This window comes from Xyrauchen texanus, chromosome 21 (assembly GCF_025860055.1).
Source record: "Xyrauchen texanus isolate HMW12.3.18 chromosome 21, RBS_HiC_50CHRs, whole genome shotgun sequence".
Classification (NCBI taxonomy): Eukaryota; Metazoa; Chordata; class Actinopteri; order Cypriniformes; family Catostomidae; genus Xyrauchen; species Xyrauchen texanus.
The window spans coordinates 6603270-6624356 of NC_068296.1; the positions used below are offsets into that span (position 1 = coordinate 6603270).

Consider the following 21087-nt stretch of genomic DNA (forward strand, 5'->3'; position numbering starts at 1 on the left):
TTTGTATTGTGTCCACATTCTAAACTTTTACATTTCTCAATGAGAAGCTTTTAGTGAATTAGCTAGCAGTTCCAGGTTATCGGGTATCGGCATTGGAAACAATAGGGGCTTTAAATTAGCGTCTATCGTATCGGCCCAGAAATTCCATATTGGTGTATCCCTAATTAAAGACTATTGTTTGTTTTTTGTTTACAGTTGTCAAAGCCTTTCTGATCTGTTTTATTTTTGTTTTTAATTGCAGAACTTACAGCCAGAAAAAGGCCACTCTTGAGAGGGATTACGCACAGGTGAGATTCCAGCGTGTGTGTGTGTGTACTAATAATGATGATGCTGCCTGTATGCACGTGTTACATTTTTAAAACTTAAAAAGCGTTGAGATGGCATAGATTTACATCCCTTTGCAGCCATTTCAAATGTTTGATGCTTTTTTGGGAAACATCTAAACAACAGAAAATCCATCCCACCCTGGTTTTGTTTATTGCTATAATCGAAACGCTGAATCTTTTCATTTTGCTGTTGATCAAATGGAAGTTCTTGCAACTTTGCTGTCTTCAAGTGCTCCTGGGAAGTTCTTTGAAGCTTCAGTAGTCGTAATTGTGACCTGTTGTGTGTTTAGTTGATTTTGGTCGGAATAAATCTTTCTTATCACTTATTGACAAAGACAGGAAGCTTTCTTAGCACTGTTGCAAAAAAATGAAAAACAATAGATGCGGATTAGATGTATAATAGGGGTGTATGAAGCTTTGGATAAAAGCTTCTGCTAAATGACAATGTAAAATGTTGAAGAATTGTTGCTTTATCTGTATATCGTCATTATTGCGCTGCTGCAGAGAATGATGGGAAATGTAGTTTTGCTGCACAAGGCTGCTGCCTGTTTTTTCAGAGAAACGATTATTGAACAGATGATGGATCTCAGCTAATTACTTTGTACCTTGAACAACAAAGCAGACATTGTGCCAGAAGTTTGTGTCCAAGCGTTTCAAACTTCTGTTGCCTTTGAATGTTGGAACATATACCAATGTCTTGTGCCAAGTTGGAACAATTGGACAATAAATTCTGGTGTTTGGAGATTTGGTTTTGTGGGACGCTGAGTTGTGTTTGAGAATAATAACTTGCTGGTTAGTTATACTAGTCAATTTATTCCTCATCTTTCTTGATATGACAAAGGGTTGTAGGCCCGCTTTTCATTAAGGACGTTTTTTATGACAAAGGTCGTGGATTTGTGCTTCCTAGATGATCAGACCATGAAAATTATACAGAGTTCATTGATATTTAGCAGGTTTTGAGGTCACATCATATTTCACAAGAGCAGGTTTATCGCATATTGTGATATCAGACTTCTTGAGATCTTTCATTGACTTATTTTATTGCAAAACTGATGGAAATGTTTATTGCACCTGTAATATCTTGGTGCTTGTAAAGGAGATAGGCAGTCTGAGTTTAATGTATATTGCATTTTAAACTGAAGCCTTTCCAGCATTTCTTGTAAGTTTGTCTGAATATTCTTTTAGTTAAGCTACAATAGACTATTGAGGAAGCAATTTCACTGTTATTTGTTTGAAGGGATAGTTTAACGCAAAGATAAAATTCTACAATTTCTGTATTTCTCCATACAATGAAAGCGAATGCCGATTGAGGCTAGCATTCTACCTAACATCTCCGTTGGTGTTCCACAGAAAAAACAAAGTCAAATGGGTTTGGAACCGTATGAGGATGAGTTAATGATGACAGAATTTTTATTTTAAGAGTAAACTATCCCTTTAACATTATCTCTCACTTTACTGCACTTTAGCAGTGGCCCACTAGCCCAGTTCAACCTCACACGCAAATGTTGCATCAGAAGAGAGGTGAGTGGCATATACGCTGATCCTGAGATTATATGATACAGATTATTAACCCATTGGATTAGAGGTGGTGTGTGTGTGTGTGTGTGTGTGTGTGTGTGTGTGTGTGTGTGTGAGAGATTGAGAGGACTTATGCTACATGGTCCCTAGTATTGAGTGTGAGATGATCTTGGATCTTTTTCAAAGTTTTTAATGCACAACTTTTACTGAGAAAGGTGTTTCTGTCAATGTACATTACCATCATATCACACACATTATAATGCCATTAACAGAACTGCCACATGGTCTTAATGAAGACACATGCACACAAACAACAGATGTATGACACATCTGAGTATTTGGGATTTTGTGAAGAACAGTTTGGTGGATTTAAGTTATAATTAAGTGGAGAGGTTAAAATCTTTATTAAAAGATAGTTTAATTTGGCTGCATCACAAAACAAGATTTCAGGACTTGGATTTTGCAGCAGACAATTTGTCCTATGTTTAAAAGCATATAATTTTTTTTTTCTTGTGAATTCTACCATATATACATTTTTTCTTAAATACTATAGCATAAATAAAAAAACGTATATATTATAGTGTATACAAAGTTTTTTCTACATATTATATCATGCAGTATAAAACGTTATTCCTTAAATATTTTAGCATATATAACTTTTTTCTTACATATTATAGCAAATATTTTATAGCGTATATCACATTTTCCCTTCATATTACAGCATGTATAAAAAAATGTATTCCTACATGATATTTTTCCTTCAAATTGTAAAATGTATAACATATATATACAAACATTTTCTTACATACTGTAGTGCATATACATTTGTTGTACATACGTAGCATTTTTACATTACATATTACATATTATATCAGATATAGATGGTTTTTCTACATATTATTCACAATTCCTTACTATTAAATTGTAGAAAACATTCTGTCTTAGGTCAGTTAGGTTCAATACTTTTATTTTAAGAATTTGAAATGTCTGAATAATAGTAGAGAGAATAATTTATTTCATCTATTATTTCTTTCATCACATTCCCAGTGAGTCAGAAGTTTACATACACTTATACAAACACATGTTAGTATTTGGTAGCATTGCCTTTAAATTGTTTAACTTGGGTCAAATATTTTGGGTAGCTTTCCACAAGCTTCTCACAATAAGTTGCTGGAATTTTGGCCCATTCCTCCAAACAGAACTGGTGTAACTGAGTCAGGTTTATAGGCCTCCTTGCTCGCACATGCTTGTCCAGTTTTGCCCACAATTTTTCTATCGGATTGAGGTCAGGGCTTTGTGATGGCCACTCCAATACCTTGTCTTTGTTGTCCTTAATCCATTTTGCCACAACTTTGGAGGTGTGCTTGGGGTCATTGTCTATTTGGAAGACCCATTTGTGACAGAGCTTAAACTTCCTGGCTGATGTTTTGAGATGTTGCTTCAATATATCCACATAATTTTCTTCCTCATGATGCCATCTATTTTGTGAAGTGCACCAGCCCCTCTTGCAGCAAAGCACCCACACAACATGATGCTGCCACCCCCATGCTTCACGGTTGGGATGGTGTTCTTTGGCTTGCAAGCCTCCCCTTTTTCCTCTAAACATAACGATGGTGATTATGGCCAAACAGTTAAATTTTTGTTTCATCAGACCAGAGGACATTTCTCCAAGATCTTTGTCCCCATGTGCACTTGCAAACTGCAGTCTGGCTTTTTTATTGTGGTTTTGGAGCAGTGGCTTCATCCATGCTGAGCAGCCTTTCAGGTTATGTTTATATAGGACTCATTTTACTGTGGATATAGATACTTGTCAACCTGTTTCCTCCAGTATCTTCACAAGGTCCTTTTCTGTTGTTCTGGGATTGATTTGCACTTTTCCCATATACAGCTGCACCAAATTTGTGCTGTATGTTGGTTTCATGTGAAGTTAACAACAAAATAACACTGCTCAGTTTATATATATTTTTCAGTAGTGATGAAGCACTGCTCCTAAATAGCAGCATAGGAAACATGTTTCACAAAAACAACTGATCAGCTTGTTGTGAGCATTATGGAATATAACCTGAAGTTCACAGGGACTTGTACCCCAGACTTTTGTTTGGAGCGATTAGAAATAGTTGCTAAACCTGCCTTGTTAGACCCGCTCTTTCATAACTGACTTTCATAACAGAGCTTCCTCAAATAATGAACGATTTTTGACCATTTAATGATTTTGCAGGCTGTTTTTTTCATAATGTTATCAATATTTAAATTGTATCAATTGTGTCTGTTTTTTAAACACTTATTTGGTTATTGTCTTATCATACTGTCTATAATCCATTAGTCTTATATTCAGCATCATCTATTTGGCTCCATGCAAATTCACAAACTGCATGTACTATATAGTTTTCAAGGTTGTGATTTAGTGAGCCCAAAAAAATTGTATAATGAAAATTGTACATCAGAGATTCCTGTGTTACAGAAGTAAAAAGGGTTTAAAATGTCATTTCATGTTGACTTTAATGTGTATGGCCCTAATCATTAAAGGGATAGTTCACCCAAAAATGAAAATGTTCTTATCATTTACTGACCCTCATGCCATCCCAGATGTGTGACTTTCTTTCTTCTGCAGAACACAAACAAAGGTTTGTAGAAGAATATCTCAGATCTCTAGGTCCACACAATGCAAGTGAAGAGTAACAAACTTAAAAGCTCCAAAAAGCACATAAAGGCAGAATAATAGTAATCCATGTCTTCTGAAGCAATCTAATCTATTTTGAATCAGAACAGACCATAATATAATAATTTTTTCAGCATACATCTTGCATTTACAGTCTCTAGGCACAAACATGATTTCAAGCTCTGATATAGTTCCTAGTGATTGATACATGCGCAGAGTGCTAGATGGCGCTAGGAAGTGTAATCTAGCTTAAAAACACGATCGCCAAGGAGAATGTTGTCAAGATTTAAAGTAAAAAATTGTGTGTCGAGTTATATGTTGGGCTTTTCTCACCCAATAACGATTGGATCGCTTCAGAAGACGTGGATTAATCTACTGGTGTCTTATTGATTACTTCTATGCTGCATTTATGTACTTTTTAGAGCTTAAAAATTTTGGTCACCATTCTCTATTCTTTTAAAAATCTTTGTTTGTGTTCTGCAGAAGAAAGTAAGTCAGACACATCTGAAATGTCATAATGGTGAGTGAATGATGAGAGAATTTTCATGTTTGGGTGAACTATCCCTTTATTGAATTTAGCTAGATGCTAACACTTGCAAGCAAACCTAAAAAGTATTTGACAAAGAGGTCTGTGAAATCAAGAAGCAATTTTATGATGTAGAATGTCTCCGTACAGCTTTACTTTCTCACTACATACTGAAAAGGGTGTACTTTCCCATCTGTAGCAACTTTTAGAGTGCATTGTATGTATGACAATTGGGATTGGTTTTCAGCCAATTAACCAGCAGAGGGCAGGTAAAGGGGCTGTGACTTAGAGATTTGCGTCAAATAGTCCCAGCTCAGATGTTGCCATGGTGATCCGGACATTCACAGTTTGGCAAAAGAGACCACAAACCTAACGTTATCCCTTGCGCTGATTAGCTTGGCTTGGCTAACACCCATGTCTTTGTACAGACTGGTCCTCTATATATCAATCTAAATGACTAGAGGTGAAATTAGATGAGAGGCATCCGTTCAGGTCCGTGAGGCGTTTCTCAAGCCTGGTCCAATCTTTTATCCTTTTATCGGACTTGGCACAACAATCGACTCACAACTCGCGCATGAGCTCGCACGTTGTACAGCTGTCCACACAAATAAACATTGTTTTACAACCCGGCTCCAGCAAACACTGGAACTTCTGTGTGAAAAGAAGAGGGGGCAAGACAGGGGGCATAGCTTGTGAGTTGCAGTCAGTTTATCCTGTGTGCCAGCTTTCAGATCGACTCAACCGCCATCATGTCTGTGATGAGCCATCCAACATCACCTCTGGGAGAAAGAGAGATGTAGACAATCCAGAGAGAGGAAGACACTGAGAAAGAGTGTGAGAAAGGATACTTATTGTATATCTGCAACCTTGCTGTGTGTACACACCTTGCTGTGTGTACTGTCTTCTTGTAAAGGGGTCGTTCACACAGAATGTGTGCTTGTGTTCAAAAACACCAAAAGCAAAATGTAACAGAACAGAAATCTTGCTTACCACACAATACTCCATTAAGATTAAAAATACTTATCACTCAGTCGTATCAGGACAAATGGTACATTTTTAGTTTTTATATTGCCTAAAATGGATAGTTCACCCAATAATGAAAATCCTGTCATCATTTACTCACCCTACTGATAAGAGATGCACCAATGTCTCAGCCAATTATTGACAAAATTAAAACCATTGACATATCTGTCATAAGCATGAAAATGCCAATATTTATGTATTTGAGTATCTGGCACCAACAATCATGCCACGGTCCAAATCACTGAGATTACATTTTTCCCCATTCTGATGGTTGATTAGAACATTCTGAAGCTCCTGACCCATATCTGCATGATTGTATGCATGTATCTGTCTGTACTCCTGTTGTTCTGAACATGTATGACTTTCTTTTTTCTGTGCAGCTCAAAAAGAGATTGAGAATTAATAGCCTTGATCACTATTTAACAGCAAGAACATTTAATACGGAGTGCATTCTTCCACTTAAAGGGATAGTTCACTCTCTCATTTTTTCCATTTTAACAGGGAGCAAAATCTAGTTTCCCCCTCTTGCAAGTATTACTACGGGTCTGAATATTTTATCTGACCTTGTAGGGCTGTTTGGGAGGACAGGAAGTATAAATGGATATTCCTAGATCTCTTTCTACTAGTGCGTATCTGTGGTTAGTGCAGTGACAGATGGAGAGACTCTTTCTCTTTCCACATATTTTCTGTCTTTTTGTCTCTTTCTCTGTCTCTGCCATGGCTCTAATGAGTTGCCAGTGTGATGTATTAGGCTTCTGATGCGGAGAAAAAGCTGGATGACAGGATGAAGGGAGAGGGATTGGAGGACGAGTGCACAGAGTTTGAGAGACCGAGATAGACCACTCTCTGCCTGGCACATCACATCCACTGATCGCACAATGTGAAATGTACATTAGACATGCACAAAACATATAGGCACACATCTCCAAACCTGTGCATAGGAACCACCCTTTATTGCACTAGCAATAAAAAAATAAAAAAACAGAACCCAAATGCAACCACATAGTAATGCCCTAGCAACCACCCAGAACACCTTAACGCCACCTGGAACTCAACAGCGAGCAACTTAAATCACAATATGAATAATTTTATATCATGATAACAATGTGTCACGGTATAGTAAAAACAAAATCTGGAGAATCTATAAACATTTATTCATATTCAATAACCATATTGTAATGCCTATTTTTGGATAATCCAGTCAGTGAATTAAATTAATTTATAAGTAAAACAAAAACAAAAAACATATCAGCCATTTATATCAGCCTTACCATAATGCTAAATTTCACATTGTGCCACATTTCAGTCTGATATGTTGTTGACCAATATCCATCCATCCATCCATCCATCTAACTTTGATTAATAAACTCAACATATTCTCAGAGTCAGAATCAGAATGAGCTTTATTGCCAAGTATGCTTTCACATAGAGAGATAATAAAAAATAGAGTAAAAATAAAAAGCGAATAGAAATATAAGTATACATAGAAATACACAGTAAGACAAAAAATATATATAGTATGTACAAATATGTTATATATAATGCAAGGGAATGTAATGCAGAAGAGGTAGGATGTGTTAAATAATGTCCAGAGTGATTTTACCAGCCCTTTTCCTCAATATGAAAGTGTACAGTTCTTGAAGTGAGGGCAAGGAGCAACCAGTAATCCGGTCAACAGTCCAAACTGTCCTTTGTAGTCTTCTGATGTCTTATTTAATTGCTGAACCAAACCAGACAGTTATTGAAGTGCAGAGGACAGACTCAACTGCTGAGTAGAACTGAATCAGCAGCGCCTGTGGCAGGTTGTTCCCTATAGTGTTGGGGGATGGTGTCTTGAAGTTAGTAATGTCTTTCAGGCCTCTCCACATTGATGCAGGGTCATTATCTGAACTTGTTTTTCAGCCGCTTCTTTTAGCCACTTTTAATTTCCTTAGTGTGTTTTTTTTTTTTTTTGGCCTGATTATACAAGGTTTTATCCCCGCTTCTGTAAGCATCCTCTTTGGCATGACAAAGCTGTCTGAGTTTTCCTGTAAAACATGGTTTGTCATTGTTGAACATTAAATAAGTCCTAGTAGGAATGAACATATCCTCACAGAAACTGATATATGATGTAACAGTATCTGTCAGCTCGTCCAGATTGGTGTCTGCAGCTTCAAAAACACTTCAGTCAGTGCAGTCAAAGCAGGCTTGTAGTTCCAGATATGCTTCATTGGTCCATATCTTTACAATCTTTACTACAGGCTTAGCTGATTTTAGTTTCTGCCAGTAGGTTGGAAGAAGATGAGCCAGACAGTGATCAGAGAGTCCCAAAGCTGCTCTTGGGACAGAGAGATATGCATCCTTTAATGTTGTGTAGCAGTGGTCCAGTATTTTTCTGTCCCTGGTGGGGCATGTAATGTGCTGTCTGTATTTTGGCAGTTCACAGGTGAGGTTGGCTTTGTTAAAATCACAGAGAATAATAATAAGTGAGTCTGAGTGTTGTTGCTCCGTGTCTGTGATCTGATCAGCCAGCTGTTGCAGTGTTGCGTTCACGCACGTGTGTGGAGGAATATAAACACTCACCAGAATAAACAAGGAAAACTCTTGCGTGAATAAAGGCTTTCAGACGCTTCCAAATTAGGAGAGCATATCTGTACACCAATTTACATTGATGTAAAAGCATGTTCCACCATGTTAACACCGCAATGCAATCCTCTCTGAACAGCTGAAAGCCCGGCAGATGTAATGCGCTGTCTGGAATGGCTGCCTAGATTTTCTTGACCCACTCATGCGGTCCTTCGCTCAAGTGATTCCGCTCTGATCTCTCCTGTCTCTGGAGCACAAATATCGGGAAGCCTGCTGGACACGCGACACTCGCATGAAACACAGATGCGGGTGAGAAGATGAGAAGCATTTTTAGTGCTTATGAAGCACCAAATGCAAAATAAATGACAATGTATTTGCCAAGATTTTCAATTTCGGAAAAACCCATCCATTTTTCTTAAACTCTCTGTCTCACGTGAAGCCCTGCCCACTGATACATATCCTCATGCCTCACACATGGATATTTAAGTATTGTGATATAGCAACATAGTTACACAGGTTCCTCGCAGGTCCTGAAAAAGTCTTAAAATGTCTTTAATTAAGTTTTCTCAAATTTAAGGTTATAAAAAGCCTTAATTATCTTAAATTATATAACAAAAGTCTCAATTATCATTTAAAGAGGACTTCAATTTGAGGATAGAAATTGAGGATTCGCAAAATGGCCTAAAGTGATAATTATTAAATTTCAGAAGGATACATTTTAATTAAATAAAGTAAGATTGCATATTTTATTTCCCTTATCTATTTATATGAGCAGCTGGAAGCTGTCATGCATGTACATTTCAAAATAAGAGTCCCCAGTGTATTTCGGGCTTGTGTTTTGTATTTCAAACTAGCAGACTGTCAGTTACCCAGATAAATATGTGCCCCAGCCTGTTGAGTCAGAATCTGTTGTGCATGTATTATTTTGAGGTTGTGGGGTATGTTCTGGTATGGACATTTTTAATTACATTTTTTAGGTCTTAAAAAGACTTATATTTGAATTAAAACCTTCTGCAGCAACCTTGCTAAATAAAGCAAAATACCAATCGATTGACACGTTATATCGTCGCCACTATATATATATATATAATATATATATCGTCCAGCCCTAATAGCAAGCACAAAGCAATTCCCTAGCAATCACCTAGAACCCCCCCTAGCATGATGGTGTCAACTTTTAACTGGGCTACTGGCACTCACACTTGTCTTTTCTGATTTCCTCTTCTCTTTTTAGCTCTTTTATTCTCCCATAGTCTCTCTCCATCCTTCCATCATTTCTCGATCCCACCCTTACATCTTGTGCTCGTTCCCAGAGCTTCAGTTAGATCAGCACAACTTGTGCTGCCAATGTAATCAAATGGCTTCATTTGTGAGGACTCTGAAATCCAGTTCATTTCTAGCTTGTCAAGCAGGAGCAAACCAGGCTTCTGAATCTTTGACATTTATAATGCTGTATGTTGAACACAAACCCCTCGTGTTGGCAGAACTCTTATAACTAGCTGTCAGTCACATGTGGGAGGAAAGGGCAGTTGATTATGTCATAGAATCCAAACAATGGAGGACCGTGAGCAATAAAATGGCAATATACGTATATCCTAACCTGATGTTCTTAGTAATCACTACTAAGAACATCAGGTTAGGACATATGTATATTGCCATTTTATGGCTCACAATGCTAACGAAAAATCCCTAACCATTAGAATTAAACCTTTGCTCATAATTTGTCCTGTATCATATCGTTTGTGTTAGGACATGTATGATGCCCTGTCATATTAAGATGTTTCTATAATCCAGTGCTTTGTAAATGAGAAAAGCCCTAAAGTATATTTGCATTACTGGGTCTTTTTTAGGCCAAAGAACATCTCGTATCAACACTAGTAGGCTGCCTTGCTGTCTACTGCCTATATAGGCACATTCCTTCTAAAGCAGCATCCTAACCAAAATGGAACCTCATAAGTCACTGATTTGGAACAATCTAAATAGGCAGCTACTCACATAAACAGAGCACTTCAAGCAAATGGCACTTGAATCAACTACCTTATCATAGTGCTAAGCTAACAACATGATAGTCTGTTAAGCATGGAAAACACAAACAGTAGTTAAAATATTTTAATAGTGTGAACTATTTTTAGCAACACTTTATTGAATTAAATGGTTTTAGGATAGACATTTCTTCTGCCAACTTCAATGTTTTTTATCCACTGATCTCACTCGTCGCATTGTGTTCTGAGATATATGTGATGCGGATGGCAAAAATAAGGTGTCTTAGAAGGCAACACAATGTTTCTGCTTACCTTTTGGAATGGGCTTTAAATCAGGTGTGCATCTGGGATGCTTTAAAAAACATTTCTGGGTTCACTACAAGCTCAGTTGGCAATTTGTGGCCTAATGTTGATTTATCATAAATTATTATTTCGACTCATCTCTCTTTAATAAAAAGAAAAGTAAAAATTGCTGTTACAGTGAGGCACTTAGAGTAGAAGTGAATGGGGCGAGTCCAAAAACATTCAAATACACAGTATTTCAAAAGTAAAGCCACGAGACGTTAATATGTAAATGTTAACAACGGGTTTACCTGCGTTATGGCGTTTGCCAGATTACAAAGTTTTTAGGCATAATGTCATCATGACAATTTTTTTTTATTATTGGATAAACTTTACACAGTTTAAGCAATTTTATCACACTAAAATCATGTCAGCATGTATACAGTTCACACCTTGTGGCTATACTGTACTTTTGAAACTGTATATTTTAACGTTTATGGACTGGCCCCATTCACTTCCATTTTAAGTAGTGCCCGATATTATCGGCCAATATTAGACTTTTACCGATATATCGGTATCGACGTATGTTTACCGATATGCAGACAATGGTGCAGTGTTGGATTGTGTCTGTTGAGTGTTGATTTTATTGATATTTTCTCAGTGTTCATTTATAGAATTTGTTGACAATGTATAATAATAATAATAATGTAAAATATTATTTGATCAAAAGAAAGCAGCCTTCTGAGTACCTTTGCATAGTCAAATTGGCGCACAATCCACATAGAAAAGGGCTTTTTTCATTCCAGCTCAAAAATTAACTATATCAGCCACCATATCGGTAATCAGTGAATTTTCCCCTAAATTCGGTATCGGTCTCAAAAATCCCATATCGGTCAGGCTCTAATTTTAAGTGCCGTGCTATAATCACAATTTATGCTTTTTTATAATTGAGCTTAACTTGTATTGAACCCAGAACATTCCTTTTAAAATCCTGTCTTGGTAGGCAGCTCACTAGTTTTTTTTTTAACTAAAACAGAGCTAAACTGTCTCCTCTCTCTCTCTCTCTCTCTCTTTCTCCCCCCTCGCATTTCTCATTTCTCACCATGGATGCATTTGGCTGTAATTAAAGGTTTTAATATTTCTCTTTTTTCACTTTAATTTAGATATTCTCTGTAGTAGTGTGACATTCAGATGTTGGCTGTATTATCATGCCAATAATTGCCCAGAATTGGAGGATCTTCGAGAGCAGTGATGAAAGCCGTTGCCTCAGACAGCTTATTTCATCCTTCCGGCTAGCCGAGTTGAATTGCACCGACGTCCGCAGTGCAGCCCCCCTCAAACACGCATACACACTCACACGTTCCTCCACCCCACCCCCCCTCACGCTCCCCTTCCTGGGAAAGTCTCCAGGAAAGGTCTTCTATTTGCATAATCGTGTTTAGTGCCATTGTGGGCGGGATCTCAGGGACAGCCGCAGCCGCCACTGGTTGACTCCACCACCTGTCCAGAACAAATCAAGTGGCTCTTTGTGGAGCCAACCCCCCTCCCCCCCGCACTGCATGCTCTCACATCCACATGCTATTGAATAAATTGATTAAATATTACTTAAATGGACAAAAGAGAGCCATTAGTCTATTAATGAGAGACAGAGGGATTTATTTGTTGTGATTTACGTATTGTGATACACTTCTGTTTAAAAGGATAGTTCACCTAAAAATGATAATTCTGTCATGTTTTTCCAAACCTGTATGATTTTCACGGTTGGGTATTGATACAGGTTTTTTATTCAATTCTGATTCACAAGCTTTTGCTTCCAATTTCGATTCGATATCGATTCATATTGGTACATTTCTGTTACAGTGTCCATTTTGCTTACATATACAATAATTTAACTCTCAACCTCTTAGGCAACCCTTCTTGGTACAATTTGAAAATATACATTTTACTAATTATATTTGATTATTAGTTTTTCATCAAATGCTCAAATTTTTAGCTTTTGAAAATGTTATCTATTCCATCAGTTAATGTCTTGACATTCCAGATATTATGTTGCATATATATTTTAGTTAAATTTGCATTGTTTACTTACTTAATTTGTACTTTTTACAAGTATTCACACTGATATGTAGAGCACATGGTTAATCGGTACTGTCTTTTTAAAACTAGTGGCATCAGGGGGGTCTGGGTAGCTCAGCAAGTAAAGACGCTGAACACCACCCCTGGAAATGCGAGTTTGAATCCAGGGCATGCTGAGTGTCTCCAGCCAGGTCTCCTAAGCAACCAAATTGGCCCGGTTGCTAGGGAAGGTAGAATCCCATGGGTTAACCTCCTCGTGTTCGCTGTAATATGGTTCGCTCTCGGTGGGGTGAGTTGTGCGTGGATGCTGCGGTGGATGGCGTGAAGTGGTAACACGCTCAAAAAGCTGTGTGATAAGATGCACGGGTTGACGGTCTCAGATGCGGAGGCAACTGAGATTCGTCCTCCGCCACACAGATTGAGGTGAGTCACTACGCCACCACGAGGAATTTGAGCACATTGGGAATTGGGCATTCCAAATTGAGGAGAAAAAAAAAAAAGACTAGCGGCATCAGCCAATGAGTGCATATTACAAGAGAAGACTTGCATGGTTTCTTTAGCTCATTAGAATTAAATGTTTTTTTTTTTTTTTTATCAACAACTGGCTTTAAAAAACAGAAAGGGAATTTAAGGAGCCATTTTTAAATGACATATGGATTGTGTGGATCTAATTAACCTTTTTGCTAAACATGCAGTGAAAGGACCTCTGAGCTAATAATTTCTTCACCACTCTACTACTCAATTGCTGGTAAGTGAAATCTGAACATTTGCTAGCCAGTGACATATTTTTAGTTGCATAGCTTGAGATTTGGTCAAATGTGAGTGATTTGCTTGCATAATAGTGGGTTGCAATATATAATCTTGGGATTTTAGAATCAATATCGAGATAATTCAAACGAGTTCACTTTCACTGTAAGGAAAAAATATGCAATGAATATGAATGTGAGTCTCCTTTTGACTGCCACAGAGAAATATTTATACTGGTTTGAAACACTGTGAGGGTAAGTATATGGTGACAAAATAAAACATTTTGGGTGAACTATCCCTTTAAAGAGATGGAGGAGAGGAAAGTGACTCAAAATGAGTGAGACAGACTGACCTCCTGTAGAGTGTTAGAAGAGTGTGTGAACAGAAACAAGGGATTTTGTGCATTCTGTTTGTGTGTTGTATGCCCGGTTTACTTGGTGTGTGGTTATGTTTGTGTATGTCTGGGCAGCAAAGCTGATAATAGCCCTTTTAAAAGGCTATAAAACCAATTAAGTAGGCGCAGTGGAGCCAGACTCTTTCCCAGGTACAAAGATGGATCCAAGCGTACATGTATATGTCATGGAAAGTGGAATGGAGGATAAAGTGTTTGGTTAGTTTCTGCATGGAAATATATTTGTATATCTGTGTAGTGTGCACATGCCGAACACAAGGGCTGTAACCCCTTTAGACACTCTCTATATTCAGATTAATGGTCAATCAGTATCAGAGTTTTTCAATGACCAATTCTGTAAAGGTGCCATATGTAAGATTCAGAAACCCTTGTTATTAATGACACCTGTGGCTGTTAAGTGAACTGCAGCCAGCTAACTGTTGCTCGTGATTGCACACACACTCCATAGGGATGCAAGCATCGACCATAACAATGAAATAACATACAAAGAGGCTGAACGCGATTCACAGGCATCATGCTAATAATTAAAATTACACATTTATGATTGTTTTACTACAAACTTTGAGGCTGCTTTTTATAATTAACTGTCCAGTGCTGGAACAGGGCTAAAACGAAGTGTGGATACTGACAATGCGAGACTGTAGTTTGAAGTATTTAAAAAAAATAAAAAATCTAATTCAGAAAAATAAGATTCAATACTCAATGAAATTCAAATGTAAATTCATAAACATACATTCTCAATCTGTATGTCATACATTCTACAAAAATTGTGTATAACCTGGCATTAAATAGAATACTAAGAAAGAAATCAGGTGTTACTAATAAATGGGTATAATAATTATGGGTATTTTTTAATTTTTTTTTTCGAGGGTATTTTTGTCACTTTTGGTGGCATTTTTTCCCAGAGCCTTGGTTCGTTTCTTATCCTGAATGGGAGAAATCGTAATGCTAATTATGTTGGCTTTTGTAATAGAAGTCCCACCTTACAGTTAAAAGAGCCAATCACCTTTTTGACAGAGATGTAACCTGTCAGATTTAGCTAGTCTAGCCTGAAAAATAGCATTTTAGCATGATCTGAGCTAAAGAAGCACAATTTATGAAACTGTTGTTGTCAAATGGTATTGCTGGTTTGAAATAAGTAATTTGCGCGTTATCTTGACCAACCGTTTTGAAGATTTCGGTCTTTCCCCAATCAAATAAATAGGAGCTGCACTTGTATCCATAGAAAATAGCATCCTGAGTGAGACACATTTTGAAGTTGAAGTCAACTAGAGTTGTGCACGTGTAACCGACTAATTAAGTACTCGTTCTGCAACAGCCAGTCAACCATTAAAAACAGTATTCGACTATTGCAAATTGATTATTCTTTGCGCATTTGCCTGCCGTGGGCAACACTTAATACTGTACTCTCCCAACGAGGATCTGCTTTTATGGTGGAAAGAAAATGTGAAACGGTATAAGAAACTCTGACGATTATCAGACTTTTAAACTTTTACATATTATTTAAATTTTTGAGTGATCAACTACACATTTTTTGTGGGTTGGAGTACTCCGTGGTCAAAGAAATTAGTCTGGTATGTTGGTTCTCAATCCTGTTCCTGGAGTCCCCCCCAACACTGCACAGACTTCTATAAGAACAAAGCAGAAGATATCAATGTCTTAGCTAAGATTTGAAGCACTTAGGGGCGGCTGTGGCTCAGGTGGTAGAGCGGGTCGGCCACTAATCGCAGGGTTGGCGATTGTTCGATTCCCGGCCCACACGACTCCACATGCCGAAGTGTCCTTGGGCAAGACACTGAACCCCAAGTTGCTCCCAATGGCAGGCTAGCGCCTTGCATGGCAGCTCTGCCACCATTGGTGTGTGACTGTGTGTGTGAATGGGTGAATGAGTCGCAGTGTAAAGCACTTTGAATACCGTTAAGGTTAAAAAGTCGCTATATAAGTGCAGACCATTTACCACTCAACCAAGGAACTTGTAAACATGATTTACTTTTAAGTCTCTGATTAACTTATACGTACCTGTGCACCCTAACTTGTGCAAAGCATATGTGTGTCCATGATGAAGATGTGTTTTTGGGGGCCTGCTCTCCCCTCTGGATTAAAATAGGCAGGAATGGGTCAGTTGTCTCTGAAATGCTGGAAAAAGGGTGAGGGGTCAGGGTCTGGGGGGGGCAGGTCATTTTAAGGCCAGATGTCTCTATCCTTATCTTTTCTTAGCTTTCCTGCCCTTTGACAGAGTACAGCTTGAAGATTCTCTCCTTCCATAGGAATTTTCATCACGTACTGAAGCACAACACACATTCACCCAGCCAGTCTGGCCTACTGTATTAATCAGAGTGACAAAGCCTAAAATGGCCACGATCGATTCTCGCACTGCTTTGTGAGTGGTGCTGGCACACTTTAATAGTGTTTTAATGCACCATGTCTGCATTAAAACGCTGTGCCCTCAAGGACTAAACACTTCCAACAGGCTGGCTGTGATTTCAGATGTGTGGGAGCTGGCTGGCAGCTTCGGGTAATGTTATACGCATACGGTCTTTAGACGTTACAAGTGTTCATTTCACCGCTTTGGGCATGTGTTGATTTTGAGGTCTTTAATGGATTATTACCAAAATTGACGTTGTTATATACTGAATAATGTAGCTCTCTGGAGAAGCGGAGATGTCTGATTCATGAAAAGAATCCTTTTAAGTCTTTTTATTAAATCGCACTGGATCTTTGAATGAGTTAAACTTGAGAAGTGGATCTCACTCCACAAATGCAAAAACATCATTTTCTAAGGGAATTAATTGTATGGAAATGAGCGACCAGTACAATTCTCATTTTGTTCCAATTAAGAAATGAAAGTCAAATGGATTTGGAACAACATGAGGGTGAGTAAATGACAGAGTTGCGATGAACTATTAATTTAAAGCGTGTAAAGTGTCTCAAAGGAGTGTGCCAAATCCAACAGCAGTTCTGGTTCTTGCCAGAACACCTTTTCAGTTTTGTATATGCATCACATGTTGGACATTGTGCATTGTTTTTGCAACAAGACCCCAAAGGATCATTACAAATGTGGGCCAACAGGTCAGAGATCACAGGGTTAAAGGGTGACTGAAGGTTTGGTCAGTGTTGTCACTGTGTCCAGACCTTTTCTGTTAGACAGGGGCGGGTGAGTGCTATATAAGGGAGATGAATTGGCTTCACACTCCCTGTTGTCTACACTACTCTGAACTCTCAATCCAAACTCCATCTTTGGAAATTCACACTTGTTAATTTGCAGTCTTGTTTGGTGGAGTGGGATTTTGAGCTAATGAAATGTCACTGTGGGCGGAGCTACCCAGTGTGACACTGCAGAAATTAAGAAATAAAGCAAGTGACCCACAAAATGTCCTGACACTGGTTACGGTAAAAACAGTTTTGTCTGTTGCACCTGTTCATTTGTAATTTTGTTTGCTGTTGTCTGCAGCATTTTATTATTAATGGTGCTTGCTAATAGTATAGAGCACAACTGTGCCCGCCCACTTTTTAAGCTGTCTTGATTACAGAAGTGTTTTTTCCATAGGGATGTCATGCAATCCTTTATAAGAGTTGTTAGCCATGAACCAACCCAAACAGCTCCGAGGTGAAACACAACATTATAAACTTTGATTTAAAACAAAACATTGAAAATTAAAATAAAAGGTGCAAGGCTGTGTACTAGGGTTGTGCCGATGGACGATATCATCGTCCATCGTGATGGCTGACCAACATCACGATATCGAGCCACCATCGTGATGCCACGCCCCCTTTTGCGAGTCTTGCTAGTGTGACTCACTAATCCTAGTCTCTTCTATAGTTAACCTAAAAACTTTGCAGGGATTGCTCTGTAAATTAAATTGAGAATATAACTAATGCATATATGCTATTTTAAATACTGTATATGCCAGAGACGTGACATGTTAGTCTGTGAAAATACCGTGTCAGGCAGACTACACAAATATTGATCTTGACATTGTTAGCTTCTTGTTTTTTTTTACATGTCTTACACTGTACATTTAGATTAAAATATTTTATGTTGTAGGCTACAAGAAAATAGCCTTTATTTATTAATTATTAGTAGTTATATTGTCTCAGAAAATCTTGCTCATTGTCACATAGCTCTTGTATACACTGAAGCGGCAGTTTAAGATAAACCCAGACCAGCGAACGTCAAATAACTTTTGTCTGGTTAATACTTTTAAAGAAAAATTTCCTTGGCCATAAATCCATAATGTCAAATCAAATGAAAGAAACAAGGTGAATATGAATAACACACATTTATTAAAACATAGAAGAACAACAAATGAAACGGGTACAACACTCAGACCGAAACTCGGCATTAACATTTCACTTATAATTAGCAGCACAATTAACTTCAGCACAGGCTACAAAATAAATTATGTTATTGAAATATTGTAAAGTGGTCATATGAACTACACAAATGAAGCGTTTAAAAAATAATATGCAAAATCGAATAGCTCCATAGCGGATGGCTGAAAAATGCGTAAAGAAGTCTAATATCTTTCACCATAGACCATGTTTAAATTTCGATGTTTCTGGCCAGAAATACCAACATATTCACTTTATCTGGTTTTAATAAGCTGCGGATTGGAGTAACTACACTACCCGCTGTGCTGAAGACCAGCTCTGATGGAGTACTGGTAGCACATATGCACAAATATTTCCGTGCTAATCTTGCCATGAACGGAAACCTTTTGTCGTTCGTTTTCCACCAAGTCAGCGGGTCCGCTTCCCCATCAATGGCCATTTCCTGCAGGTACATGGTCATTTCTGCCTTGACCTTTTGCTCATCAGTGAGTAAAATAACGAAATTATAGTTTTTATGTGGAAAATAGTATTTATGTAAAGAGATATATTAAAATAAAAAGTGCACAACTCTTAAGTGAAAGCTAAAAAAAAAAAATGCTTCACGTGTCGTGCAACCTACTGATAAAGCGCCTACGAGTCATTAGTTGGGTTAGTAAAATAACGGAATAATAATTTTTCATATCATTTTTGAAAATTAAATGAAATTATATTAACACCCATTTTCTCAAACTGTAAACTGTCTCTGTGGAGCTATAAGAATTCCTCTGTTTGTTTTGAGCAAGCCACTTGGCCCATCCTCATCAATGTTATTCATCCAATGGTGTGAGTTGGGGGCGGGACAATCTGACTGATTGAACATATGCAGAAGAGCGGCATATTCAGAAAGCTGTTTTGAAAACATTGTTTATTTTTGCAATTTTGTTCGGTGGTGCAAGTGTCGCAGAAATTACGTGTTTCAGCATTTAAACTGATGGAAAAATATAAAACTATTGATTTAAAGTTACTTATTATAAGCATTGGAGCAATATATTTAGATTTATTGCAAAATAGTCAGATATGCATAAATATAAAAGTAGTGTAAGAAGACCTGATTGTGAATGAATGTTATATTTATATATTACACGGCGGCCTGGAATACTGTATTCTGATTGGTCAATGGCGCCATCTAGCGGTCTGTTATTGCTCTGTAACCACCAATGCTCCACATTTCAGTCCGCTCATCGGTCTCTCCAGCTGCTTTGATCACCGTGCGTTCCCTTCAAGTAAGGTAATAAAATATTGTCAGCTCATATTCATGTTTCATGTCCATTTATTTTTTCATTTGGCCAGTAGTCTTGTAATAGCATGGATAATGAGGTGTGAGATGGTCATTTTCACAAAAAGAAACTACCAATAGAACTCTGACGCAAGCCGGAAGTTGATTTCAGCTGTTCAGGAATTTATTTCTTCGCAAATGATATAATTTTTAACACAAATCGGTATTTTATGTCCATGTATTGATTTATTTGGTTAGTTGCTGTGTAATAAGTGGGATAATGTACATTCTCTGATTGGGAGATTTTCCCTCTGAGGATCATGGGTATTGTAGTTCCTCACCATTAATTCCACAATTAAACCGTTTCTAAAAATGAAGTTGAAATAACACAGAGTGATGGCTTCAACAGAGGCATACTGATATTGATTAACAACCTCGGTGTTCACGGTAGGTTTCACTTTTAATCATTAATAATATATTCCTGGGAAAAAATGTATGGGATTTTTTTCCCTCCGGAACCAAAGTCTTCTTTACAACTATGTGGAGAAAGTTTTTAAATCAATTATATTTTACTGTGGGCGGGGCTTCCTCAGAAATGCAAATAAAGCTACTGACAAAATGTTCTGTAGCTTATAAGCAAACCTCAGTTTTGGATATGGTGTTGTGCGACATATTCAACTTTAACATGCCATTTTTATCAATTTCCTGATGTTTTTGATCCAAAATAGTCTAATCGAATTGAATCGTGACCCAGTTTCATAATCGTAATTGAACCATTGTCAGATCAAATATTTGCTCCCCTACGCATCAGTCAAGAAGATACCTTCAAGTCTAGACTTTCAATTTTCACCTTTATCCTAGTTCTCATTTAGGAAAACCCTCACCACACTCCTGGTCTCCTTATCTCTGTTTTCATCAGCACAAGAAACTAGATAAAATAGCTCATGAGGAACATGAGAGGAACACATAGCATATGGCAGTCAAGAAGCGGGGGTGTGGGGTACAAATTACCATCTTTACCCTATGCATTTCCCTTTCAGCAGCAACAAAGCATTTGCAGTGCATGAGAGGATAGTATGAGATGTCACGACAGCAGCCCATTAGAAGTGCTTTGAAGTGAATCGGCTCACAAGAGAATTGTCTTGTACAAAACCTTGACCAGTTCTCTTGTGTTTATTGTGGATACACGTTTTTTACTTGAATATCGACACTAGAGGTGGGCTTATCTTATATCATGGGTCATTTTATATCACAGTAACAGTACATGTATCATGATAGTTATTTTTGCTGGAAATGTAATAATCAAATTCTTTATATTTAAACACATCACATAATATTAATCACTAAATTCCACTTTGTGTTGTGCCTAACAACATCCCTTATA

The 21087-nt window shown here is 37.6% G+C and overlaps 1 protein-coding gene across 2 annotated transcripts in view; it reads left to right on the forward strand.

Moving 5' to 3' along the window:
• LOC127661635 (F-BAR and double SH3 domains protein 2) overlaps positions 1-21087 on the forward strand; it is a 111020-nt gene that overhangs the window by 25897 nt on the left and 64036 nt on the right. For both annotated transcript variants that reach the window (XM_052152436.1, XM_052152437.1), the window contains exon 3: positions 242-287. In XM_052152436.1, coding sequence (XP_052008396.1) covers positions 242-287 — 46 coding nt within the window. The remainder of the gene's footprint in view (positions 1-241; positions 288-21087) is intronic.